This window comes from Serpula lacrymans, assembly GCF_000218685.1.
Source record: "Serpula lacrymans var. lacrymans S7.9 unplaced genomic scaffold SERLAscaffold_16, whole genome shotgun sequence".
Lineage (NCBI taxonomy): Eukaryota > Fungi > Basidiomycota > Agaricomycetes > Boletales > Serpulaceae > Serpula > Serpula lacrymans.
The window spans coordinates 250478-275628 of NW_006763305.1; the positions used below are offsets into that span (position 1 = coordinate 250478).

General features: G+C 45.9%; 7 protein-coding genes across 7 annotated transcripts; 3 read left to right on the forward strand and 4 right to left on the reverse strand.

Annotated features, from left to right (window-relative positions):
* Positions 1-936: 936 nt before the first annotated feature.
* On the forward strand, positions 937-2465 carry SERLADRAFT_478967 (uncharacterized protein; the record flags this gene model as incomplete). Its single annotated transcript, XM_007323556.1, has 5 exons — positions 937-1422; positions 1481-1607; positions 1658-1700; positions 1883-2158; positions 2217-2465. 5 exons carry the CDS (start codon positions 1172-1174, stop codon positions 2252-2254), a joined length of 735 nt encoding a protein of 244 aa, XP_007323618.1.
* A 200-nt stretch (positions 2466-2665) lies between these two features.
* SERLADRAFT_363897 (uncharacterized protein) lies at positions 2666-6144 on the reverse strand (the record flags this gene model as incomplete). The annotated part of the gene is made up of 14 exons (XM_007323557.1): positions 2666-2907; positions 2956-3112; positions 3169-3183; positions 3238-3334; positions 3390-3464; positions 3513-3776; positions 3830-3960; positions 4016-4367; positions 4417-4484; positions 4546-4585; positions 4636-4662; positions 4720-4954; positions 5032-5194; positions 5260-6144. The coding sequence occupies 12 exons, from the start codon at positions 4777-4779 to the stop codon at positions 2799-2801; spliced, it is 1395 nt and encodes a 464-aa protein (XP_007323619.1).
* Positions 6145-7851: 1707 nt separating this feature from the next.
* SERLADRAFT_442964 (uncharacterized protein) lies at positions 7852-9795 on the reverse strand (the record flags this gene model as incomplete). Its single annotated transcript, XM_007323558.1, has 6 exons — positions 7852-7957; positions 8097-8224; positions 8285-8328; positions 8966-9249; positions 9320-9600; positions 9658-9795. 6 exons carry the CDS (start codon positions 9793-9795, stop codon positions 7852-7854), a joined length of 981 nt encoding a protein of 326 aa, XP_007323620.1.
* A 2536-nt stretch (positions 9796-12331) lies between these two features.
* Positions 12332-13373, reverse strand: SERLADRAFT_352632 (uncharacterized protein; the record flags this gene model as incomplete). The annotated part of the gene is made up of 5 exons (XM_007323559.1): positions 12332-12406; positions 12461-12592; positions 12644-12916; positions 12974-13063; positions 13116-13373. Coding segments are annotated over 5 exons (828 nt in total), but the record flags the coding sequence as incomplete, so codon positions are not given.
* Positions 13374-15252: 1879 nt separating this feature from the next.
* Positions 15253-16366, forward strand: SERLADRAFT_478980 (uncharacterized protein; the record flags this gene model as incomplete). The annotated part of the gene is made up of 5 exons (XM_007323560.1): positions 15253-15433; positions 15492-15506; positions 15575-15650; positions 15703-15878; positions 15939-16366. 5 exons carry the CDS (start codon positions 15330-15332, stop codon positions 16252-16254), a joined length of 687 nt encoding a protein of 228 aa, XP_007323622.1.
* Positions 16367-16614: 248 nt separating this feature from the next.
* SERLADRAFT_411546 (uncharacterized protein) lies at positions 16615-19988 on the reverse strand (the record flags this gene model as incomplete). The annotated part of the gene is made up of 9 exons (XM_007323561.1): positions 16615-16682; positions 16781-16894; positions 16962-17068; positions 17121-17132; positions 17195-17291; positions 17385-18100; positions 18613-19220; positions 19270-19338; positions 19608-19988. The coding sequence occupies 9 exons, from the start codon at positions 19986-19988 to the stop codon at positions 16615-16617; spliced, it is 2172 nt and encodes a 723-aa protein (XP_007323623.1).
* A 2426-nt stretch (positions 19989-22414) lies between these two features.
* SERLADRAFT_411547 (uncharacterized protein) lies at positions 22415-24836 on the forward strand (the record flags this gene model as incomplete). The annotated part of the gene is made up of 6 exons (XM_007323562.1): positions 22415-22573; positions 22633-23041; positions 23063-23259; positions 23314-23594; positions 24162-24383; positions 24452-24836. 6 exons carry the CDS (start codon positions 22415-22417, stop codon positions 24834-24836), a joined length of 1653 nt encoding a protein of 550 aa, XP_007323624.1.
* Positions 24837-25151: the final 315 nt, after the last annotated feature.

Here is a 25151-nt window from a genome sequence, read left to right on the forward strand (position 1 = left end):
AGTAAATAACTCTTGGTTGTTACAAAAACCGGATAAACCCGGTCTCTGCTAAAGCAGCCATTGTTCTCCTAGGAGCACAATTGTACTCCTAGGAGTTATTATACTGTAGCGAGTAGCACCTCCAACTATAAGTAGTAGGGGGTTTAGTATAAAAATACCTCAGTTGTTTCTATAGCCTCTCGGGCAGCGGCTGAGGTATGTTACATTACATTTATTAGAGATCACCTTAAGCTAACATCTATTGTAGTTTCACTTAGGTAAATAATAAAGTCATTTCTATAGCCTCTTGGGCAGCAGCTGAGTTTCACTTAGTTTTGTTATGTCTCTCTTTGAAGTGCCTTATAAGTGTCTTAACAGTCCTTTAATGGATTTCCAAGTCATCTTAAGGCCTTGTCAAGATGGCCATAAGCTCAAATCCAGAGCAGCAACCTCCTTGATTGACCTTGACGGAGGGCTTTGTGCTTGAAAAATATTTTGTCTTAAGTCGTCTTAAATGGCAATTAAGCTCGATTAAGATCAAAAAAATAAGTTCGACTTTTACTGATGACTGGGGCATAGCAGCTACGAAGCAAATATCTATTATCCTTCAACCATTGATAATGACTGCACTGCCACAATTCGCTATTGTAACGGCCAGCACTGGCAGTATCCAATGGAGGGCCAAAGAGTAAAAGTGCACTCTGCTCTAACTGTGCCCATCGTTGTGCAATCCTCGTTTTCTCTTCGGCTCGACGCTAACGACAACGAGAGCATTAAAGAAGCAAACAGGCTATTAGGGAATATACATCAAATAGAGATAAATATGGACCCATATATGATAATCCTGATAAATGCTCTTTGATCTCCGAATTTAGCACTTAACCTCCCCTTCGCTTCAGCCTGACGTAATGCTGGAAAGAACACCTGATGCCGCTTGACTATTGCAATTGTGACACGGGAAAAATGGATTGCAATGTCTAACAGGTGACATGTTATTTCCATTTTTCTGCGTTCTTCATATAATATTCAATATTCAAGTTTCAACAAAATACATCCGATATCTACAGATTTACCGTGCTAGCCGAGGACTTATAGTATCCCTCGTGTCGACATTGCCTTAAAGCTTCCCACAAGTTGACGAATCGTGTTTCCGAAATACCCCCCTCATAGACTTCAGCGCTTCAGCTTCAGGATGGCGAACTCTCGATTTTTCGACCCAGAGGAACATCAAGCTAGCTTGGATAGACTTTCATCCCTCCTAGAACTATCCATTAGCATTTCAAGACGCCCGAAAATGCGGAAAGGCATGATTTATCATCAAATGTCCATGAATCTGGTCCTCGAGTGTCAGCGGATTTTCCTAGCAACTTCTAGCCGGGAAGATCCGCTACTGGACAGCTCAGTCATGGAGGAACTCGAAAGAATCAGGGGTAGACTCAGCGTGTAACCATTCGTCCCGAGTGTCTTTAATTCGATAACCTCATGCCAGCCCATAATCTAGCATGTCTCGGTCTATGCACCTCCTTGAAGAAGGGAGGATTTCATGGAATCCCAGGAAAATCATAAAATCATACTTTTTACGTCGACGGCATGTTCGGAACTGTCTTGTGAATTTGAAGTTGGCTTCAGTGAGCCACTAGTAAAAATGGGCTTTAGAAGGATACTCATAGCCATGTAGGGTACTTCAAATAACATCCTGAGGAAGCTACTCACAGCAGATCGTGAGTAATGCAATCACATCATTTCCTGCGGCAGCTATTCGATCACTCATGCTGACCAAAACCCTTTTGTCCTCCCAATCACTGCGGCTGAATACACGACTCACAAAAGTGCGTTTCTCAAATTTCCGGACATACTCAGCTTGACTTTCGTTTGTCCTGCCCGTCTATTATTCATACAGAAGTGGAACCTGGAGATGACCACTCGAATGATCGTAGAAATGCCACTGAGCAGTCTCAAGCAGGAAAAACCCCGCCCCAGCCTCCTCCTTACCAGAGCGAAGATCCAAATTTGGAGCAAGTAGAAACCGCTTTTGAGGGCACCCGAGATGTGCCCTCCGCTCCTCAAACCTTACAAAGCCGCATCAACTTGAATATCTTCTACAAGAGCGTCATATATATGGGCTCTGGACCCAGTCATGATTCCTTGGTTGCGAGCAGGTCTAATCGTGCGGGCGGGAGTATGCTATATCTTTTGTATTTGAAATGAAAAGGCTGATAAATAACACTTCCTCGCAGACCGTCAACTTGCGACTCCCTCATCCCCATCTACATGAAATACATATCGGTAACTGCGATTATCGCCGAGGGATGATAGTCTGGAAACTTGTAGCAGGGCTCTTGATTCATAGCTAAGGAGCGAAAACGCCAAACGCAGGGACTTAGGTTCAACATATACGTGACTTTGGACCATCACACGAAATTTAGTGCAGGATGTCTGTGCCCTATCTATATGTCTGTTGCTAGTAAACGACTCGACTCGAGTTCTTTCAACTTCATTACCTTGAGATTTTGTGAAATGTTAACTAACAGGTTTGTGTGTGAGGCCATTTTCAAAATGATAAAATTGGATCGGGTGTTTGGGGATACCGCACTGGGCTTGGCCGGATAACTACAAAAGCAGGCTCCGTTAAGCAAGGGAGACCTATCGACGGAAGAAACTGCAAAAGCTACTTCAAAGCTAAGGTATAATCCTGATTCGTACTTCAGCTAGTATCATACATGCGACAAGTATGGAAAACAATGACAGCATACAAAATGCCCACAGCCGTCAGAATATTATTTCAATAAATATTCAACGACATCATTCCATTGCAGATTCTACAACTTAGCGCGTTTGAGTACGTAGGCTGACGACCTTTTGGATTTCACCTTGTAGACGTCGGCGCGAGTGATTGGTCGACATTCGTGTGCGTGATTATATCCCAGTCTGTCATCACATGAGCCTCTGAGAATATGGTCTGTACAAACACTATACCTGATTCGTCCATCTTCACCGCCAGGCTTATAGAACTCGGGACGGCGGAGAAGGCTAATGACCACAGCTCCTCCGATACCAATGTTATGGATGAGGCCATACTTTCCACGTTTATCTGCGCCTTCGAATAATGCTGGCGCCTGCATCGGACCAGCCCCTGTTATAGTTGATAGTTCTGACATCAGTAAGTAAGAAATCTCGACACGAACTTACAGCCTCGTAGCTGCACTAAAGGCAGGACGATTCAAAACAAATTCGTGAATGGAGATTAAATCGACATACTGGTGATAAAGAAATGCATGCCTAACCCAGTTGCTCCGAGGGGGTGACCCTTGGCTTCAAGGCCGCCGCTCGGATTCACCACATACTTACCGCCATACTGCGGCGAACTGCTCAGCGCATTACATAGTACCAAAGAGAAATCGATCTCTTACCGTGTTATCACCCCTTTCTACTAGTTTATGGGCTTCATCGGGCATGCAAAGTCCCAAAGCGGCATATGTAATGAGCTTTTGGTGGTTAGTCCAACAAAATAGGTTGACATTATCGGTGCTCACCTCGTTGGAGGCAAAACAGTCGTGGAGTTCGATTACGCCCACTTGGTCTCTTCCCTCACCTTCGTGGAATCCAGCCTGTTGAAAGACCTTGTCTGCACACCTCTCCGACATCCCATATCCAACCACTTCCATGGCACTGCGCCCTTCAAATGCTAGTGGTTGGTCGGTTTCCAATGCTTGAGCTACAATCTCGATTGCTTGATTCTCGAGCCTATGAGCATGTACGAAATCTTCAGATGCTACAATGCAACAAGCTGCCCCATCCTTGCACACCATATATAAAGATAATATGGGAAAAAAGAAAAGTTAGGACTTACAGAAGTTGGGCTACACATGAACTTCGTAAGCTGATTGTTTATTTTGGGAGCCTGGAGAACTTGTTCCTTGGTCCACCCATTTCGGAATTGAGAGTAAGGGTTATTCACGGAGTGTTTGTGATTCTTCGATGCTAAGGATATAACACGGTCAACAAAAAGAATCTGATTGAAAAGTATTTTACTGACCTATCGAGGCGAGATGCTCTATGCTTCCCCCGTACTTTTCAAAGTACTCTTGCCCAGCGTTCGCGAACATCCTCGGAGCTTCTGGTCCAAAGTTTGTCCCAGCCGTCATTAAGGCCTCGAGTTCTTTCGTCCTCTCACTAAAAAGCCCTACAGGGGAGGGCCTATCTGGAAAATTGGTGCCAACTTGAATACTCCCAGGTGACATGCGTTCAAATCCTAGAGCCAAAGCACAGTCTACCAGACCAGATTTCACAAGGTTATTAGCCTGGTATAATGCCGTACTTCCGGTGGAGCAATTATTGTTCACGTTGATTATTGGGATACCTGTCATACCAAGATTGTAAAGTGCCCTCTGGGTCAAATCAGAGGTCGGCTTGTTCCATGAGTAGAAGAAAGCAAACCTGGCCACTTGTTGAATCTCCGTAGCAATACCCGACGAATGCAGTCTCAATATCATCGTATGTGAGGCCTAACAGGTTCAAGTGTATGACCTTCAGATCAAAGCAAGCCATATCATGCCTGGTACTCACCAGCATCAAGAAGTGCCTTTGTTCCCGCTTCGAGGCCCATCTTCACCCGTATTTCATTAGATGCCCTTATATCTATCGGGGTGGACTTACATCTTCTGTAGTTCTCAGTCCTCTAGGCTGTAAATTGAGAATCATCATGCCGCTCATTTGTAATGAGTTATAAATGATTCTTACCTTAATGAAAGCAGTAGAACTGCACCCAATGATAAAAGATCTCTGTCCTTTTACCTTCATGTTGACTTGAATGACTGATCCTTACGAGGAGTATCGTTGATGTGAATAGTAGACGAGCGTTATGCAGCTGGAACAAGCTCCTTGAAGTCCATTCCGTTGCACCTTAAGCAGGGCTTTTAAGCCTTTTGGAGGGCTTATCGGTTGATTTCGCAGGTTATGCAGGTAATGTAAAGGCCTTAAAGGATATTCTTTTCGTTGATAAAAATAGGGCCAAGGCCCCCCTCTCGTGCGACAGTCAGACTTACAACTTACATTGCATTGCCATTATGGATATTAATCTCCCGAACATATCCATCCATACTTATCTCCGAGTGACACGCATCTCTTCATCCCTCTTATAGAGCTTGACACGACCATGGATGGTGATGATCTTCTTGATCCATTGCCACACCGTGTAGGCGACTTTCGCAAAATGCTGAAACTCGAGAAATAAGATAGACTTAAAGAGAAGACAGGAAATTATCAGCTACTTATACCCACTTGCAATGTGGCAGAGCTCGACGTTTGATTGACTATCATCGATGTTGGACTAGTAAGGGAGACTAAATTTTGTTGGGCCTCGCCATCGACATTGCCATGATGATTGAACGAAATCCACTGGCAAAATTTGGTCATGTTCTGGTATACCATAGTCATAGTGTAAATATCACGTATCCCATTTTCTAACCCATCTGTCGTTAAATCCTACAAACATACCACCAGTACATCATTTCCCTGTTACTCATAATTCACCGCACTCCTCCTTCCACATCCCTCACCGTACGGCCTTCTTCGTACTCCTCGTATGCATAACACCGACATCATCGTGAGAATACAAGCTGGAGGCATCGTCCGCATGGTATCCGGCTGTAGACATTGAACTTCCACCTTGCTCGCGTGGAGCGTCGACGTCGAAGTAGCTGGATATTATGGAGGAGGGCGAGAGGGGCGAGTGAGGCGAGCGTGGTCGTTGAGAGGAGAGAGTACGAGGGGAGGCCTCTAAATGCGAGGAAGAACGTGAAGACGAGTGTGAGTACGAAGATTCAACCGGGTGCGACGGAGGAGACACGGGTGATGACGACCGTGATTCATGCGTAGACATCGGGGAGAGCGGGATCGTGTCCATCTCCTCCTCATCAGGCATGTTCGCTATTCTCCACTTAACACTCGCTTTGGGATTCTGAATAGTGCTCGTGCTCGAGGGCGTACGAGTATTCGTACGTGCCACTGCTTGGTGAGAGTGTGAGTGGTGCTCAGCGAAAGCCTCGCGCGTCGTGGGTCTCCTCACCACTATCGGTGGTACGTAAGCGATCCCTCCGCCTTGACCCCGTCCTCCACCCCGGCTCAGGCTATCGCAGAAAAATACAACATCATCAACGCTCCCCCACCTTACAGAACCCATCTTCCCATCACGCGGTTTTTCATCCTCACTTAAGCCTAGCCCCGCTTCGACCTCCCGCACTTTCGTCTTTGCGATAGTGCGTCGTTGATATGCTATGATAGCGGTGGCAACGACGAGGGCAACGCCTACGAGAGTGAGCGGGACGGCGTACGCTGCGGTCGGAGGTGGAATGACTGTAGCGGAAAGGTTTGGAATCGGGGAGGAGGGCGCTGAGGGGCGAGAACTTGAGTGGGGGAGTGCAGATGAGGATGAAAGTGGTGATCTCGGAGGGGAGGTAGTTTCGTACCCGTTCGGTTCAGACGTTGTGTCCGTATCTGCGGTTGACTGAGAGTGTGAAACATCGGTGCGTGTCAACGTCGGTGAACCTTGTTCATCCCCTGAAGCTTGCTGAGAATCCGATGAAGGTGGCGATGAAGGAGAAGCCGCGGAGAAGGGATTTGTGCCTGCGTCTGCTATTGGCCGAAAGGGTGGGGCGTGCTCCACTGATGGGTCAGCCCCAGCCTCTGGAATTGGTGGGGAATTCGATGGGGGTTGGTAAGAAGGTGAAAAGTTTGTCATTGGAGGGTCTTGTGCGGCCGCAGGTGGTGAACCAGAGGTCGGCAAGGAGGAAGGTGGAGCAGACTGGGGACCTCCTTCATCCTGGTTTTGAATGCTGGCGGGAGGTGAAGCTATACATGGGCACGGAGTAAGTTAGTTCAGATGTAGAATCGTCGGACCAGGGTAAGCTCGAAAGGCGAACTTACAATGGACGGAGGACCAAGGAGAGGTAACTATTTGACCCGTATCACCCTCCATCTGGATGTACACGTCAGCTTTTGGGGCGATACTAGACAAAAGCAAGGAAAGTCAGCCCCTACTGCAAAATCACAAAAGTACGAAATCATGGTATTAAAACGATCAAATGTAAATTGGGAGGAGCAACAGAGAGAAAAAGTTATAGATATGACGTAAGTGAGTATAAGCTTACAGAGTAGTTGTGTACGGCCCCGAAGTCTGGTGCACATCAGGCCAGGAAGCATCTCCGCAACTTGTTTGTGGTGTAGCGTCTGCCTTTCCCGTATCCACATTACTATTAGACTCTCCTCCTTCATTACCACTGTCGTCTCCGTTGTCAGAATGGTCATGAGACCTTATACCAGGGCCACCGCTGGTAGAGAGGTCGGGACATAATCTGAATGAGGGAGTAGCTTCAGGTGAGCTCCATTCCGCAACGAGCCTGTTTCTTGGGCTGAAAGCGGATCCTGAGGTGGGACTTGTCCAAATGATGTCACTGGGAATGGTTGTAGTGGAAGTGGAGGGGGAGGCACTGGTTTCGTCGTATAGGGAAAATAAAAGGAGAAGATAGATTGGAAGAGAACGTAGTGACGTATGGTCTCCCATGACGATAAGAACAGCAAAAAGAGCGACAGATAGCAGAAGAAAAGACTGGAGATAATATAAAGAGTGGAATGGACCGTTCTCAGGACCAGCTTGAGACGGGTTGAATATTAGAGACGGGCTAGAATTTCACGCCGGCGTGCCTCGTGATGGATGAGAATGAAGAAAAGCAAATGAATAGGACTCTTGGAGAGACATTGAAGGTCGGAACATTGCAATGCTGGCGGGTGGTCTGGGACATGTCTCTTGCCTTTGCGGTCGTTTTGGTATGTGGTAGATAATATTCTTTTTTTTTTCCATTTTTGGCTAGAGTTTTAGGGAGCATAAGGCGTCGATGCCGTTGAGTCGATCTCCATTTTGGCGCTAACACCTTGAGCGGGGGAGGTGAGGGCGCGGGAAGCGAACTCAACCAGTTGTTGCCTGGTAATGAATGGGCTCAGCTTATACTTTCGGGACACGCCAATTTCAGAATGAGTATATAGGTAGAATTAGACATGTATACATGTGTGATCCAGGTATACAGAATAGGGTAGGGAGCAAATGATGAAGTAGGACGAACCTCTTGTGTTCTCTGATTCGCTCCAACACCTCGATCACATCGTCTTGCTCATCCACGAGCATCTCTCCACCAGGTAACACATTGGCAAGTTCCTTAGCCTGGTTAAGCGTACTCTTGAAGTCATTTGTCTGCGAGATAAGTCGTCAGAGTGGTGCAACCATCTAATAATCACTTTGGGTTATACGAACGGCGTGCAGGAGGGCTTGTTTGGCTTGTGGTGTGGCAGTACCTTCTGTTTTTTGAGTGAGCTCAAGTATGGTGGCTAGTTTTGGGAGGAGGGACTCGAAAAGCGCGGTCGGTAATGTGTTTGAAGTCATGTTTGCCAGTGGTGGCGAAGACAGCCACAGAACCGGTTCAGGGAGAGTTAATGTTTTAATCACCGCGAATATGTATATTTGATCACTTTCTCCATGAACAATTTGAAGACCACTACTACCAATGCAAAATGTGCCTTGCTTATGGAGTTATGTTTTGATAATGTTTCTAATCACCACTACCTCACCTCAAGGCCTCAAACTCAAGAGCGCTTCCCAAGGGTATTCTTCACTTTGAATCCTACTTCGTCGATTTTCCCTACCAAGCATTTCCAAGACCTCTTGATATTTAATTTGGTTTCTGGCGGTTCAAGTTGTACTGCTCTTCCAACGCTATAGTCAGAACGCAGAAAATGAAGCAGTCTTTCTTCTTTGTGAGATCCAGAACATAGTCGGATATCTGATAGGTGTTCAAACTGCACAAAACTGACACGGGCTGCAACGGGTTTGGCGGTGCCCGTGCCGCGTGGCGTGGCTCTAATATCCCTTCCATCACAAAAAACCTCACTCTTTCTTTGTTTACCAGGAACCCCAGGACAACAGGATTCTGCTCACCCAATGCCACCTGATGATAGATGCAAGCTGCACTTGCCATTGCAGCCCGATTTCCCGCCGGATCTCCGCTTCCAGGCAGTGGAATATCAGTTACTTCTCCGGTCCCGATCACCACACACCATATGGGAGGCTCCCTTCCAGTGGATACCCTAGCATTCTCGTCCGTAACACGATGCTTTATGCACCAAGAAAAATCCGGCTTCTGGTTCAAGGTTTCAAGTTCTTGTGGAAGGGTGCTCCCCTTTTTACTATACGCCCCATTGATGGTTTTCAGCTCGCACTCTCTTCAGAAAATAAGTATAAGTAGTCTGTAAATGTTTAAACTAATTATAACGATATCAATAATGCACTTACGTCCAACTCGCGTCAACATCAGGGCTATAACTTAGCCTCCGTAAGATTGGATCCCACACCATAGCTTTCCATACTTCATGGGATATTTCTATTTCTTCCGTATTTTTCAGACATTGGGCCTTTTTTCGCGATTCCAGCAGCCTATCTATGTCCATAATGCGCATACTATGCTCTGGAGGTGTTTTAGGTAAATATTTGTTGAAAGGTCCTTTGGTCCTTGCTTTGGCTACCACCCTAGAAACCCATGGCAACTTGTCCTTCACCTGGTCCATGAGCGAAACCTAGAGGACCGGAGTTAAAGGAACAGGCGACTGGCAAGACCACTGAAAAAAGCAAACCGAATCTCGTAGAAGCTTTTCAGCGATTTCTTCCGTACGCTCTAGCAGAAACTTGATACTAATGTGGGCCTCATTCAACGTCCTCGGGGGCCTTGCCTGAAATCCTACGTGCTCTGCCCAATCATCAAAGGCACCCATATCCGGTGCACTTCTAACGCGAACATGAATGCTTTGTGTAGAACTTTGAGCTTATTTGCTCCTTACCTGTAGGTTCTCTCATGATCATTTGGTGACAAGACTGGTAGTTGTTGCGTGGCCCAGGACTTCCAAAAGCTGGTTTACTACGTGTAAGCAAGGTAGCGTGTCGTGAGCAGCCTGAGTAATATGGTGTCTTACTTGCCTGCCATCGTCATTGGCGTTTTGCGATCGCATGCCTTGATACAATTCAAAAATTGATTGGGATACCTCGACTCCTTTGCTATGAATTTGTCACCGGCGTCGCAGCGTTTTATGTTCACTGAATCCCACAATTCGACCTTCTAATTGTTGATGTCACAGTTGGTCAAGCAGTTGGTACAAGAAGTGAAGTCGATGGCTTCGACAACATTAAATATTTAAACACCGCGTCGAATTCAACTTCTCCGCGTAATCCATACAATGAGCTCGAGTAACTCGGAACACATTGAGCTCGGCTTCAAATTATGGGTTATATGGGAGACCTCGAAATATAGTAATTTTTCAAGACACTTGAATGTTTGTTTGGTAAAATAAAATAACATTGAGAGTTGAATTTTCCATAGGAGTGATAAGGTCCGAGTCCACTCCTGCACTTCGTTGTCACGGTCGTGTGTAAGAGTAGACCTGAGGGATCATCCAAACGTATACCACGAACGGCTAGCGTGAAGACATTGGCAAGGAGCTTATCTATCGACTTACTAGCAATATCCCATCAATCCTGTTCTGACAGTGCACCAAAGGAACCGCCTGATGTTGCTGCTCGCCACTCAGAGCGTGTTGGGTGTACTTATAAGTGACCTAGCATTGACAGGAACATAGAAGCACCTGGAGTATAGCTATTTTCTGAAAAAGGTCTCCCGTATTATACCTTTCTGGAGAGCGAGGTGGATTGTTGAATGGTGGCGTGTCTGGACGTTAGCTCCGAGTCAAGGACACAACTTTTTACCTGTAAGGATTTGATTGTGATCAAGGTTTTGCTATCCCGCGACTCGTTGACAATGGTATACGTATTTGTTTCATTACATTCAAGTTTGTTACATCGGAACAACAATAATACAGTATCAACAAGTACATCCAGAGGCACCGCACTTCAAGCCAGACAAGTGCATAACACTGCTTTCAGAAACAACTGTATCAAATATGGGACACCAGAACACAGCGAGAGGATGCAACAAGATACTGAGAAGAAGAAGTGCAAATGTAGGGTCGGTTTTATTCCCCGGATACGTGATACCAGATCGTTAAATGAGAAGCCGGAGGCCAGAAGAAGACACCATGCGAAGTGTAGAATCTTTGTCATTCATTTTGCCTTCAGAAGATGTTTTAAGTTGTGGCGTCCCGGGCGTTGTAAGGCCAGAAGAGTCTTCTGATGTAGGAGAATGGATGGGGTAGCTCTTGATGGGCGCTGAAACATCGGCAGGCGATACTCCAAGACTCCATGAGCTTCCGTGAATTTCTCGCATGATATCCATGATCTCTGGCTCGTCAACACTTTCATGAGCCAAACCGACTGAAGATTTCGATTTCCTGATAGAACACATGGAAAATTTACGACGCAGAGCAGGGAAGCCGCCTAGAAACAAGCTGTGGCAACTACTAAACGTTGTGCTGCAGATAGACTGCCTGGAGGGACTGGCAGGAATGTCGTTATGGCTGTACTCGATGCCTTGCCCATTTTGACCTAATCCACTGGGAAGCTCGCGTAAGGATGTACGAGCATTCTTCAGACTCGGGGTACTTGCAGGGCGCATCTTCTTGCGTAACTTGCTTTTCGGTCGCGTCGAGTGACCAGCGGTGGAAACGGTAAGCGTGGACATCGCACGCTCGCGGTGCAGGGACGATGGTCTCTTGCGAAGCTTTCGTGGTTGATGAGGGGTTATAGATGAAACTGCATCCAAAAAATCCAGGGATTGCCTTGAAGAGCCTGTATTCTTATATAAATCGTGACTTTCCCACAAGGAAATAGGACCTGGAGGCGTCGGTCCACTCTCAAAGCCGTCTCTACTTTCAGATTGAAGTTTTCGGACTCTGTCAACCGTGAACGTATGATCGGGTGTTGCGTCTTCTTCTGATGCCTCGAGGACCATTTCCAGCCGCGGAGGGTTTCTGTCGTTGATCTGACAAGAGGTGCGTTTTTGAGTCCTTACGTTCGTATAGTCTTGTTGATGCTTCAAGTCCGAAATTTTGCTCTTAATAATACGACGAGGAAGAGGGGTGAACAAATCACAGTTTATAGTCTTGCTATCAGAAACAGTCGTTTCTGCGCGAAGAAGTGACTGCTGTTTCTCAGGACCTCGTAGACCAAACATTGTGGGATAATCGCTGGCTATTCCCTGTACATTGTGCGATGTAAGTGTAAATGGAACTGTGGTGATGACATAAGAGGACGTGATTGAATTTACTGATTTAAGGAACAAACCTGTCACATTCTTTGCAGACACACGGTCCCAGTTTCTGTAGGCCGCTTAGTAAGTTTTGTGACTTGACTGAACCACACTTACACGGTGCAAAAGTAATTGTGTGATTTGATGTCACTTGTTTTAAGCCGGATTGCGGGGTTGCGCTCCAGACACTGTGAAAAGTTTTGTCACGGTGACCACAAATCATTCAATGATCGAGTCCAAACCTTTGTGATTAAATCGCGTGCGACCCAACCAATGTGGGCATTCTTCAAGACGGGAAACGAAAGGGAACAGTGGACAACCTTGGTTTGCAATAGAGCATTATTGTGGTAGTCGTTCTCAGCTACGAACGGGTGCTAGAGGGAGGGTAAAAAAGTCCAATATACAAAAAGAAAAACGCCACCTACGCTAGCGTATAGCATCGTATAGAGAATTGCACCAAAAGACCAGCAGTCGACACTAAAATCATGCATCCAACCAAGGAATAATTCGGGAGCCTGATAACCTCTTGCACCAAATTCTGGAATGTCTCCACTGCATGGAGCGCCACATGGTGTAGGCATCATGGCGCAACTAAATCCCGTTATGACTATGTGCCCATAGATATCAATCATTATGTTTTCGGGCTTTAGATCTCGGTGGATTATCCCGGCACCATGAAGGGCGGCCATACCTGCGACCTGAAGCTAGTCATTAGCAGCTCCGAATATCACAACACCCGCCGGGCGACTACTTACCAACTCGCAAGCATAAAAGTGGGCACGATCGCAGTCAAAAGGACCATCCTGTGTGAGTTTCTCATAGAGGTTTCCTCCGGAGTAGAAGTCCTGCGCCTGGTTGAGTGCATGAACATGGAGGAAAAACAGAGTAAAAACGGACCGTGACGAAGTATACGGATACTTCATCCTGAAAATTCCAGTACAACGGGGGGAGAAAAGGATGTTCAAGTTCTTCTATCTTCTTCAGTATATTCTGTTCGTAGCAAATGTTTTTGGACCGGCCAGACACAGATATTCGGTTTTTGTTGATAATTTTGATAGCATATAGCTTCAAACCGTCACGTTCTCGACAGAGGTGCAAGGTCGATTCTCTGCTACTGGAAAGGACATGCAGTATTTCGAAAGCGCCCACCTCTATTATCTGCAACTTTCCTCAGTTTGGTCAAAGAAGGTTGATCAATTAAACATACCTTCGCTTCAGGGATATGTTCATTTACTTTAGTGCCACAGGGCCTAATTTTGGGCGAGATGACCATTATTTCCTGATGAAAATGACTAAGTATCTCGGCGAACTTTTCGCAAGAGTAGCATACATCTATTTCGCTAAAACTCTCTCCAGAAATAAAGTCTTTTGTATCCTTTATCTGTTTAAGCAGGATTAATAGTCAACGTAACAAGTACATATAAATAATCGTATACCTCCACATCGTAACTGATCTCTGACTGTTGAGGGCTTGGTTCTGCACTTGAGCCACCACCCGACTGTCCTGCGGTATGGGAGGGGTTTTCCTCGTCCTCCATAAATTCACTAAATGATTCCTTCGATTATGTTACTCTACTTTTGAGAGCTTCGACATAACATAGATGAACTTACTGAGAACGGAGACAAATCTAGCGGACTAACTTCAAGACGCGGAACTGATTGCTGGGCAGGAGATAATGCTGCATCCTAAATGTCACACCGGGTGGAAGAAACGAAGCATTATGCCAGTTAGCTTTATGACAAAGACGTAACCCTCATGAATAGAATATAAACGCACGTTGGGACTCTGCTGCACTGGCCAATCGTCATTATGATACAGGGCAAGCATCCTCGTTACCCAGCGTCACCGTTCAACGTTCGACAGTGGGCTGGCAAGTGTCAGAGAAAAGGCCAGCGACCTTGATGGTTTAGCGTAAGGAGCGTAGAACCAGTATGTTGAACCAAAGTAAATGCGCGGCAACTAGGGATTCATAACTTGGAGTACTGTATGGAATCCATGTCCAAGTCAACAACTTTGCGCCGAGTTACTGGAATCGTGAGAACGCAAATTGGAACAATTCAGCGCGCTCACTTGACTCAGACATAAAACATACAAATCCACTACTCAATACCCTTATAGCTAGCGACCTCGTATTATGAATAATATATTTGCATGAAATGTCTGCGGAAATTGCGGGGTGACGCGAACACAAAGAAATCAATCACGTGAAATGCGCGTGTACCTCCCACGTTCTTTCCCGTACTACTCAACTGTGTGCAAAGCTTTCTACTGTTCGTCTTATCGAGGTGAACAAGGTAGCTCCATCGCACCAAATCACCAAGAAATGCCACTTACAGACAGCGAGGACGAGTTCGATGCCATCCCGGATGCATTCGAAGGCGTGGATTTTAGCTCCATACCAGCTCTCGCTGAGCCTGCTGCTTGGCCACAGAACACGGGCTCTATACAACGTCCAAGCACATCATCGGCGCAGAGAACCTGGGACTCTTCTTCAAGTGATTACGATGATGATATTGACGACTTGCTCTTGGCCGAAGTGGATGCCATCGAGGCACGCGCAATGAACGAGTCTGCGAGAGGTGTGTCGAGCACCTTGCCTTAATAGTGATGTCTGTCATAATGCCGCTGTAACCTCAGCCGGACCTTCGAACCCAAGAAATTCAAATTCGATACGTGGCGTCGTCTCTGGTGAGTGGGTTGTATTGGCTCGCACCACATGTTCTATATTTAATGACCATGAAAAGATTATGGTACGCATAGCGACTGTATGTGTCTCGCACTCGCACCTGTTTAGTTCTCTGCTTGAGCTAGTCATTATATAGCGTTCAACTCGAACATATCTTCAAATGCTCCTCGCGGATCTCGCTCGTTTGCTGGTAAGTAATACTTTTTTTTCTTGGATCCTCGTCTCGTTCAACGGTTGGCATGCTATATTAGGTCCAATTGCACCACCTGGGGGTCAAAAAAAGCGTTTGTGGCCTCTCGATTTTCACTATTAGTGGTGCAGCTCAATCTCTCTTTCTCTTCCCCCAGCAATATCATCCAACTCTTCCGTGGCCCCCAAGGATAATATATCCACCCAAAGCCTTCAGAAACGAGTTTGTCCGTCAATGCCTTCTATTTCGCCTGTCAAGAAAGGTAAAATGAAGACGGGGCCTGATGAATTGTCCCAGCAAATGCTGGTAGCGCTCGAAGAAGAGGTTACATGTCCCATGTAAGTCTCAGGACAGAACGCCATCATGAAACGCTAATGACACTTCTTTGTTGCTTAGTTGTTGTGATATACTGTAAGTACAGCATTCCTTCTCTCACTAGCCCATTTTTGTTGTCTCATTCATCATTCATGTAAACTTAGCGTTGCAGTGCACATAGGCAACCCATGCGGTCATAGTTATTGTGCTGAATGTGGATACGAATGGATATCTAAAAATGTAAGACTACATTCAGGCTCAAGCCAACTGTACTAATTGAAAACCTTTGTAGAAACGTTCTCCGACATGTGCTGTATGCCGTGCAAAGTTATCGATGCACAAGCCTCTATTTTCCAATGTCATGGGAGACTCAATAGTTCGCAGGTATATAGAACTCTTAGCCAACAATGGCGATATCTCTTGGCAGCATGGTGGTTCCAAAATCACTGAGTGGGATTTGAGAAAAGTGTACGTAGTGCTCACTTTAGTGCAGTGGAGTTCCTCTGGCTAACATTATATGAATAATAGAAAATGGAAGAAAAAAGAGATGACGATCAAGAACACTCAAGCATCAGAGGCCACTCGTAGAAGGCGGCTCTCTCACCCTCCTCACCCTGCCCCACCACCGCCACCTCCACACTTAGATATGCGAATGTACGACGACTATATGCAACAGCTTCAATCATTGATATTGCCTGACGACTTGGATGAGGATCCCACGTATGAAGAAGATGAGGATGTGTATGATCCAGAAGTGAGGACTGCGAACTCTGCATACCGGCGTCGGTCAACGCGAAGGTCTCGAATGGAAACCATTGTGCGCTCTAGACATTTTGTTTCATGAATGTGACTTGTGCCGATGTGAGCACACTTGTGATTGAAGTCCCAGGGTAGAAGAAAAAAGTAGAATGTTTTGTGGTCGAGCTTCATCTGCAAAATGACTTGACAGCGGTTAAGTCGGCGCTTCTGAAATTCTAGCGCCAACTCATGCGATTGGTGGAAAGTTGCGCCGGTTTCCTTATTTGGATGAGAGATATCCTGATACCATATCTACTGTAATTGTAGACTGATAATGTTTATCTTACAACAATAATCCATATCTCAGCGATTAGATTCCATTATGCTGTAAGAAACAAAAACCATTGAATCATTGATCAAAGATAAGCAAAGATAACGAAAAGACAATGAAAGCGACATAATTCTACTAGTAGTACAGGAGTGATGCCCTCAAAGCAAGTAAGCAATACCATAGTCCATAGTCGTCCGAATCAACTAGAATCATCAGTCCTCATCTACTAACATTGAGCAATAAACCTCCTTGTCTGAGTAGCAGTTCAAAAAAAAACAAGTCGGCAACTCCAGTGAATTACTTGCATTGATGGCTGGATCCTTTGTGGCGCCATACAACGGGATGAGCTCCACAGCTTGAGCAACGGCTGTCAGCAGCACTATCCTCCCAACACGCTGATGTCGGCGCTGTGGATCTACGTGGAATGATCGTTCAACAATGAACATGTCAACCTCAGGGCGGCTGGAAGGATGAGCAATCACTTGGAAATACTGGATGTAGATAAGTGTCTGCGAAAGATGTTGGGGTAACAAGGCACTGTGACTGGCAAGCGGCACCAAAACCGCTCGAATCTGGACAACACAAGGCTCTGGAACATGATTTATAAGTCTCATTATTCAATCAATAGAAATGTAACTCACCTTGACCCGTACCTCCCAATAATACAGTATCACAGTTATCCCAAGGAAATTGCTGGTTCCGAGGGTATGCTTACACAAGCTGACTAGGCATGATAATCTTGTTGTCAAATACCGAGTGTAGCTGTATTTGGAATTTGAACCACACTTGTACATTTTGAAATGGGAGAGAGCCTGAGAATCCGGGATATTGAGATGAATATTGGAGGAAGGTGCTTGCAAGATCCGGCAGTCCATACAGATTACTAGCGTCCTGGAGTGACATACTTTTTATGTTGGGCGCAACAGTGATATGGAAAGCTGTGGACGCGTCATCAGAAAGGATGCCCTTGATAAAATGATTGCGGACAGGACGAGAGCCAGTGAAACAAGTTTCTTGGGGCAATATGGATGATATCCACACAAAGTGAGGATCAGTGTCCACAACTTTGTGGTCCGCTAGCGATAGTGCACATTCATAATCCTCTGAAGCAATGGCTTGGTTTATGAAACCCTTGCCACTTGACCGGAGGAGAGTATACAGGTCGAACATTCGACACTTCTCCACGTGGTCCAGAATCTTCACAACCTGAGTAAGGAAGTTTTTCCCATGGTTAGTCTGCTGGAATGTATGCTTGCAATTCGTGATAAGTAGGCATTCTACGACATCTCTAGTATATTGAGGGATAGTACCGTTGTTCTCGATCAACCAGGCAAAGTGCTGCATGAGCTCGAGCTTGGGGATCCTGAAATTGTCTATTGTGCCGTTTTTACCTCTCCTAGCTTCCGCCTCTAATATAGCACCCTTATGCCGATGAAACTGTTCAAGGGATTGGACCATTTTCTTGATAGAACTGGGGGTTTGGACAGGATGTTGTGCAGCATAGATGAAGTCAATCATTGATCGAATAGCAAAGACAAAGTTAGGAGCAACCGCGCCCGCAATTGTGGGGACAATAGCACGCTGGATATCTCGATGTTTGCGTCCGGTCATCTGCTTGACACTTGTAACGCCCTTGTCAAAGTGGTGGAATCCAACTCGCTTGTGGTGACTCTTGACAAAACCGGATAAACCCGGTCTCTGCCGAAGCAGCCATTGTTCTCCATAGAGCATAGCCACCACTCCATGGAGTAACCATTGTTCTCCTAGGAGCACAATTGTACTCCTAGGAGTCATTACACTGTAGCGAGTAGCACCTCCAACTATAAGTAGTAGGGGGTTTAGTATAGGAATACCTCAGTCGTTTCTATAGCCTCTCGGGCAGCGGCTGAGGTATGTTACATTACATTTATTAGAGATCACCTTAAGCTAACATCTATTGTAGTTTCACTTAGGTAAATAATAAAGTTGTTTCTATAGCCTCTCGGGCAGCGGCTGAGTTTCACTTAGTTTTATTAACTCTTATAGCGATTATCTAGCTCCTGATGCCCTAAAACGTCCTTGCACCAGACGAGGACATGGTCAAAGAAGAATTTATGACATGTATGCAAGAGTTCGGGCGTCAGAAATACGGACAGGTCAGCGAGGTGCCAATTTCTCCAAAATGGCTGATGTACGCCATTGATGCTGACTTCCTTTGCCGCTATCTGAAACTCATTTAATTTCCAGGGGTCAATCTTCTGCAAGACCTTGAAGATCTGTTCTAAGGTATGTCTTGCTGTACGGGGAGGGTACACCTTCGCATCACCAAACTGAGACTGAGTAGCGAGAGATACCGGGGATGAATTTTTGGCGACACGAGCTATAACTTGAGCTTTGGGTATATCAGCTTGATATGCAACGAGAGGTGTGTACACGTATCTAATGGTGCCAAAAGGGTCAGGTATGAATGTGCCAACCTTGGCAGCAATCTTCAAGTTCACGGTGACCCCATCCATGCATTTGTGCCAAACACGGGCCTGAAGAATACCCTGATAGTCCAAATGGGCTTCAAACTTGGGTGTTGGGATGAAAGCAACACAACTCCAAGCGTGAGTAGTGGCTTTCATTCGCACATCAGATCTGATGTTACCGATTGTTAGAAAGGTGGAATGCATTTCAATATTGCCCGTCCCTCTCTTGACAGCCATTTTATCTGATCCGAGGATGATGGGGACTATTGTTGCGCCTACAGGTAGCTCATCCTGGTGAAATTGATCATAAGTTAACACATGTAATAGCAGGATGACTCACCTGAATTCTGAATGCCTCCCAACCAGTAAAAAATTCACCATATTGTCTTTCCCCAAAAGCTTCTACTTCCTTGGGATAAAATGTCATATTGTTGAGCAAAAACCGGATTTGCCAACGTGTGCTGGGCTACCTCCAAAGTGTCTCAATATATCAGATGGATTGGAGTTGAGTCGTAACCTTCCAGTTCAATCTCCTCCACTTTCCACCAAGGCCCTGTAGGTAACCATTCCATCCAAGACATGAGTTGACTCTTGCTCTTGAAAGAAGGCACATATCAAGTTTTGAGCTAGTTTTACAATTATGTCAGTATAAATCAGTTGTGATGGAGAAGAACTTACCCATTTCAAGTGCATGAAACGGTCAATCTGTGTCTGGGTCAAACACTCGCAGAGAAACTTTGCTAATTCCCATTCTGCCCTATCCTGAAATGGATAATAGATGTGGTTGCGGTGCCGATAAGCAAATTGGTCAGTGTCCATTTCCTCCATTATATTCAACCCTTGGCTGAAAACATATCCAGATGAAGGATGGTAGCGAAACTGTGTACATGGTATATCTTCCTCTGGTTCGTGTTGTTGCACCTCAGGATCTGGTCTAACACGACCTATGGGACGTCCATCACAAGCCCAGCAACTGGTACTGTCATTCAGATGCTGTACAATGGCCGCTGAGTTGCTGTATAGATTGTGACAATTGGGACATGGAATCTGTGCTGGCATTTTGAGCCAATTTTGATGGATAAGCAAAAAGAAACGCAAAAAACGCACAAGTCCTTAAAACTCCGACTATCCAAAATCTCTACTTGTTTCTCTCACCAGGTAGTACCCCTCCTTGCAAATTTCTCTGCCTGCAATGTCCTCACCAACCATTTATATCCCTTCCTCTGATTTCTCAGGAAGTGACACACAATCCACACAATCTAGCCACAAGTCCAACCATCAATCCAGCACCACTAGCTTTTCACCTAAGCAACCCAAGGTCAACTTATCCAGCTCTCCTCCTCCCAGAGCCTTGTATGCACCACGTGCTTATAACAGAAAGAAGTACCAGGTTGTGCTGTTATGCACCAAAGTTGATTGGTAGCATGGGCATGTGTCAATAACGAAGCGAATATTCAAAAAGACTCGCCTTTGCGCCACACAGGCACAGTGCCACATGGAATAGTAATTAATATTGCCCTTTTTGAACTTGTGGCTGATCAGCACCACCTCTATTAGGCAATCCAGTCACGCTCACCTTTGCTTTTCCATCCGGTACTTTCCGCATTTCGGCATTTCGGCAAATTTTCGCGTCGCCACTGGCTACACATTGCATTGCGCCCTCGCTTTTGTCGTTTCCCTTACTCCCCTTCCTTTGCCTAGCCCCACCATGGGCCCCTTCCTCTCCTTTTTATTCTCACCTGACGGTCGTTTCTGGGTCCCCATTCTAATCCACTTGTTTGTCACCTCCACCCTCCTCCTCCTCATCTTATTTGCACCCCCACCATTTCTGATGTCACCACTTCCTATCCGCTTCCGTCGCCGATCCGTTGACTACCACGTGCCACTGCTGATATCAGCAAAGCCCCGGCGGCCGGTCCAAATAGGGCAACAGGTCCATCTTCATGACGTCAATCTACCATCATATACTATCAAAACATCGGTCGCTCGTCTTGCCTGGTTGGAGCGTGGGTGGGTAATTTTTGAGCTGGAGAAGGTTCATCCCCTTGCGTTGCCCATGTTCATCGCTGTCCCATTCACTTGGGTACACTTATCTTTTGTCCACCGTCTTCGCTACAGCTACACCTACCACACGCTGCCTGGGACTCACTTGTTCCAAATTGGAACTACTCCTCTCCCTCCCTCGTTTGATCAGGTGGTCCAACACAACCAGTCCATTGGTAAGGCCATGGAACTGTCGGATTTGGACTAGGTGGTGGACCGGTGGCTCCAGTTTCTTTTTCTTCAGCAGAACATTCATTTACAGTGCGATTATTTTTGATTTTTGAATCATTTTTATGGACACATATTTTTTTAGAATGCCTGACTGACAATAAAGGAACTGTGTTGATACTGATAGTGTTTTGCCTTGCCCTTTTTTTTACTGCATCTTCCCATGACATCATGATTTTCCTGCTCTCTTTTTGCTATTGGACTTTACTTTATGGCTGTACAAACCTGTGACATTACTCACAGCATTTATTGTTCTATCCCTTTCTTTTCCTTTTTTTGACAATCTTATCCTGTACTACCTACGCAGGATTCGTCAGCGTACATTCCTTCCTTCATATTCTTTCTCATTCTTTTTGCACAGCTATACTGTGCATAGCCTACTTTTCTTTTACTATATAAACCCCTGTATTTTACCTTGTAAAAAAAAGAACAAGAAATCCAATCCAGACTTCTTCTCTACTCTCAAGTTCACTACTCTGCTACTTGTGATCCAGTGTGGTCACAACATTTCCCACTTCTACCACTGTCAACTGCTGTCATCGTCACTTCCCACTTTTGAAGTCATTGTCATCCCTTTTGATTAGAGTCCTTCTGAGCACTACAGTTTTGTGCGTCAGGAGCCTGCTATCACTGGGAACCTCGTCACCTCGTCATCCTCGTCGTTCTCAAACCTACCTTGTGCTACCATTAGCAAGGTAGTGCTCGTCTATACTCGCCACAAAGCACCTATCTTCCTATAAATTCAACTATCCCTCCTCCTCAAAACCCACACTCATACACCTCTGGGTTTTACTTTGAAGGATCTTTATACGTACCACCCCACGAACAACCAGACCACTCCACTGTTCTAGGAGGCAAAGCCCATAAACAAGTTCCGTGGAATCTGGGAGGATTGTGTGTTAGTTTGTTTTGTGTGTGGTTTTCTAACAACAGTACTCAACATCGACACCGACCCCCCTGCGCATCCTCCATACCAACTGCCCGCATTGTCTGGTTTTGTTGGCAATGCCCTGCCTTTAGAAGGCCGTCATCTTCAGCCAATCCACTGGTCCACATCGTCCCCTTTATCCCAGCAATGTTACCAGCCGTATCCTCAGGTTTCCCGTGCTGGAAACTTGGTACGTTCCAACCAGCAGCAGCAAGCTGAAGCCCCTCATGTGCAAGATATTGATTCCCAATCCCTGAGAAGAGTCAGCTCACGACATTTCTGAGACATGAATACCTTGGCCAATTCTGCTAGCGGCTCTCAGAGAATCACGTTGGAGCGATATGGTAGAGGTCTAGCTCCTCCTGGGATGCGGGTTGTATTAGTACATGTACCTCGTTGTCCACATGAAATGATTGAGGGTGAATGGACCCATGGGGTAGTCAGAGTAAGTGTGAATAAATTTTGATTGATTATATTCACTGACATATTATCTCACTACACCAGAGGGTCGGAGAAACCAGAGATGCCGCAACAGAAAGAACCAGTAAATGCACGGTAAACGATCTGCCGCCTACACCACCAGCTTCGAATGCTCTTGTGCTGGGATCGAACGCTCCTCAACCTGGTCAGAGCCGGGTCTCTTCCCAGCCTAACCCCCCTCAACTCGACACTTATTTGGACCTGTCAGCGCCACAAAATTTGGCCCAACAGACTGTTGTGCCGCCGCCGCCTCCTCCTCACCAAAGCAAAGCCGGAAATACCAAGCTCAACAAGGCGGGCATGGATGCGGCCAAGATGGAGATTTTAAAGAAGGTGTTTAACCAAGCCGGAATGCCCACCCGGGATGTGCAAGGTTTGATCGTCACAGCATGTCTTGACGCTGACGCTAGCGCACGCGCACGCTCGATCCGGGGTGAGTATTCATGGTCCCTAGCGAGGAAGAGGACTGTTTTCAACCATCTCGCGCTCTTGCGCAATGTGGCCAAGTCGCTATCAAAAGGAGCTTCAGAGATTGGGTATGGCCTACACATTGACATTTGGTCTAACAAATCGGAGAAAGACCATTGCACTCGGGTTTCTTCTCACCTGCTGAAGAAGCCAGAGTATCTCTTCATGTATTGCGTAGAACTGGTAAATCTTTTTCACAGTTCAAATCCCAGTTTCACTGACTCGTCTATTTACTAGAATTCAACGGGTCAGTCGTCGGTCATTTTACACTTCGAGTCGGAGGTCTTCATTTCTGTGGTTCTTCATTTTGTGTGGCGCGGTGGTTATGCTCATCTCCTGGAATCCGCCACATCCCTCAAGTTTGCGTTTGGAACTGTTGGGGCTTCTCTGGCTTGCTGTTTAGAAGAGTCTGTGGGTGGAGAATACCACCATGAGGGATTTGCTATGGCAAAATTTGGTGAATTTTATGATTATATTCTACACATAGTTGATGATGTTATCTTGAACAATGTTCTTATGTGCGCTCGATATGAAGCTCTGTTGAATCATCTTGTCGCTCGGGGTAACACTATATTTCACAAGGCCTCACATACAAACTTTCAGCGTGTTTTCTTGTACCATTCAATCTTATTTTCTGTAGACAGTCAATACTAGTACAGTGTCTGACTACGCTGATTACGCTTGATAGTAGTTATCCAAAGGCTTATCGTTATCTAAAACCGAAAGATTTTGTACTATGAATCCGAACGATCTTATCACTCGAAAATATATCTAGCCCTGAAGATGGCGTAAGGCAATAATACTACAATTGGCTGTGACACAATGGATCGAGACTGGGACGCGCTGAATCGAGCCTATTGCCAAATGGCTCTGCTTTAAAGTCGCTTGAGAGCTTTCAAGTCGCTTATAAAACTTAGATGCTCCATTATAAGAAACCTTCCAGTAAACGCTCTACCCGCAAGCATTCAAAGTTCTGGTTACAGGATGGAGGTCTCGTGATCATCGTGATCGGGAAGACGCGTTTTCGCGTCCGCCGTGCTACGTTGGCCTCAAAGTCTGACTATTTCGCAAAACTCTTTGAAAAGAATACCCTATTTCGAAAAATTCATTGAACGGAATAACGATGAGGAAGACGAAGAAGACGAAGAAGGGCCGGGATATGAGGACAAAGATGTAGACATGGACAGCGAAGAAGACTCATATTCGGATTCAAGTTTGGACGACGACGACAACGTGTATCGGGTGTCTAACCGTAAGAGCACGGCGAGTGATTTTTCTGCACTGCTGACAGTAGAAGAGGAGGGAATGTATGTTTCTCTTGAACATAATCTAAAATAAGAGCATCCACCGACTATTTCATGATACTGTTCTATAGCAAGTGCGTCCTCTCGCCACCGCCTTTCCCAGAGGTTGCCGCTATTTTGCGCGCTGCGACAAGGTTCTCGTTCCCCCACCATCGTTCTTGGGCTATCCAAGTGCTGGAGGAATATTGGCCAAGCGAACTATATTACCTGGACCGGACAAAGTTTCCCCACGCACTTGAAACCGTTGTCCTAGGAAGAGCATACGACGTCCCTGGAATACTTAAGCGTGCTTTCTACGAGTTGTTACGCTCGCGCACATTCTTGATGGATGAGGCAGGCGACGAAGCTGAGGGTGGAAATACCACACCTCAGCTTGAAATGAATGATATAAAGAGGCTGATAAGCACGAGGGAGAATTTGACCACTGCTTGGGTTGTCCGCAATTGCACGAATTAGCCCTTCCTTCGTCTGTCCACTGGAGAAGAGTCACAAAAGAAAGAATCCTTTGAATTCTGAGGAATGCATAAGGAGCACGGATAAAGTGGAGGATTGGGTCAAATTTGTGCATGGTTCTGGTCTCTTTCAAGGGTATCTATACGATCCGATATGTGGGCTCGAAGAGCTATTCAAGATAAAAGTGGAGAGAGAAAGGGTACTGTGCGGCATGTGTAAAGACGAGGAGGAATGCATGGGGGAAGTTGAGGGAGAGGTTGTGGTCAGATCTGGATGCGTGGCTGGAGTTACCAGCTGTGGAACGCTCCTGGTGAAAAG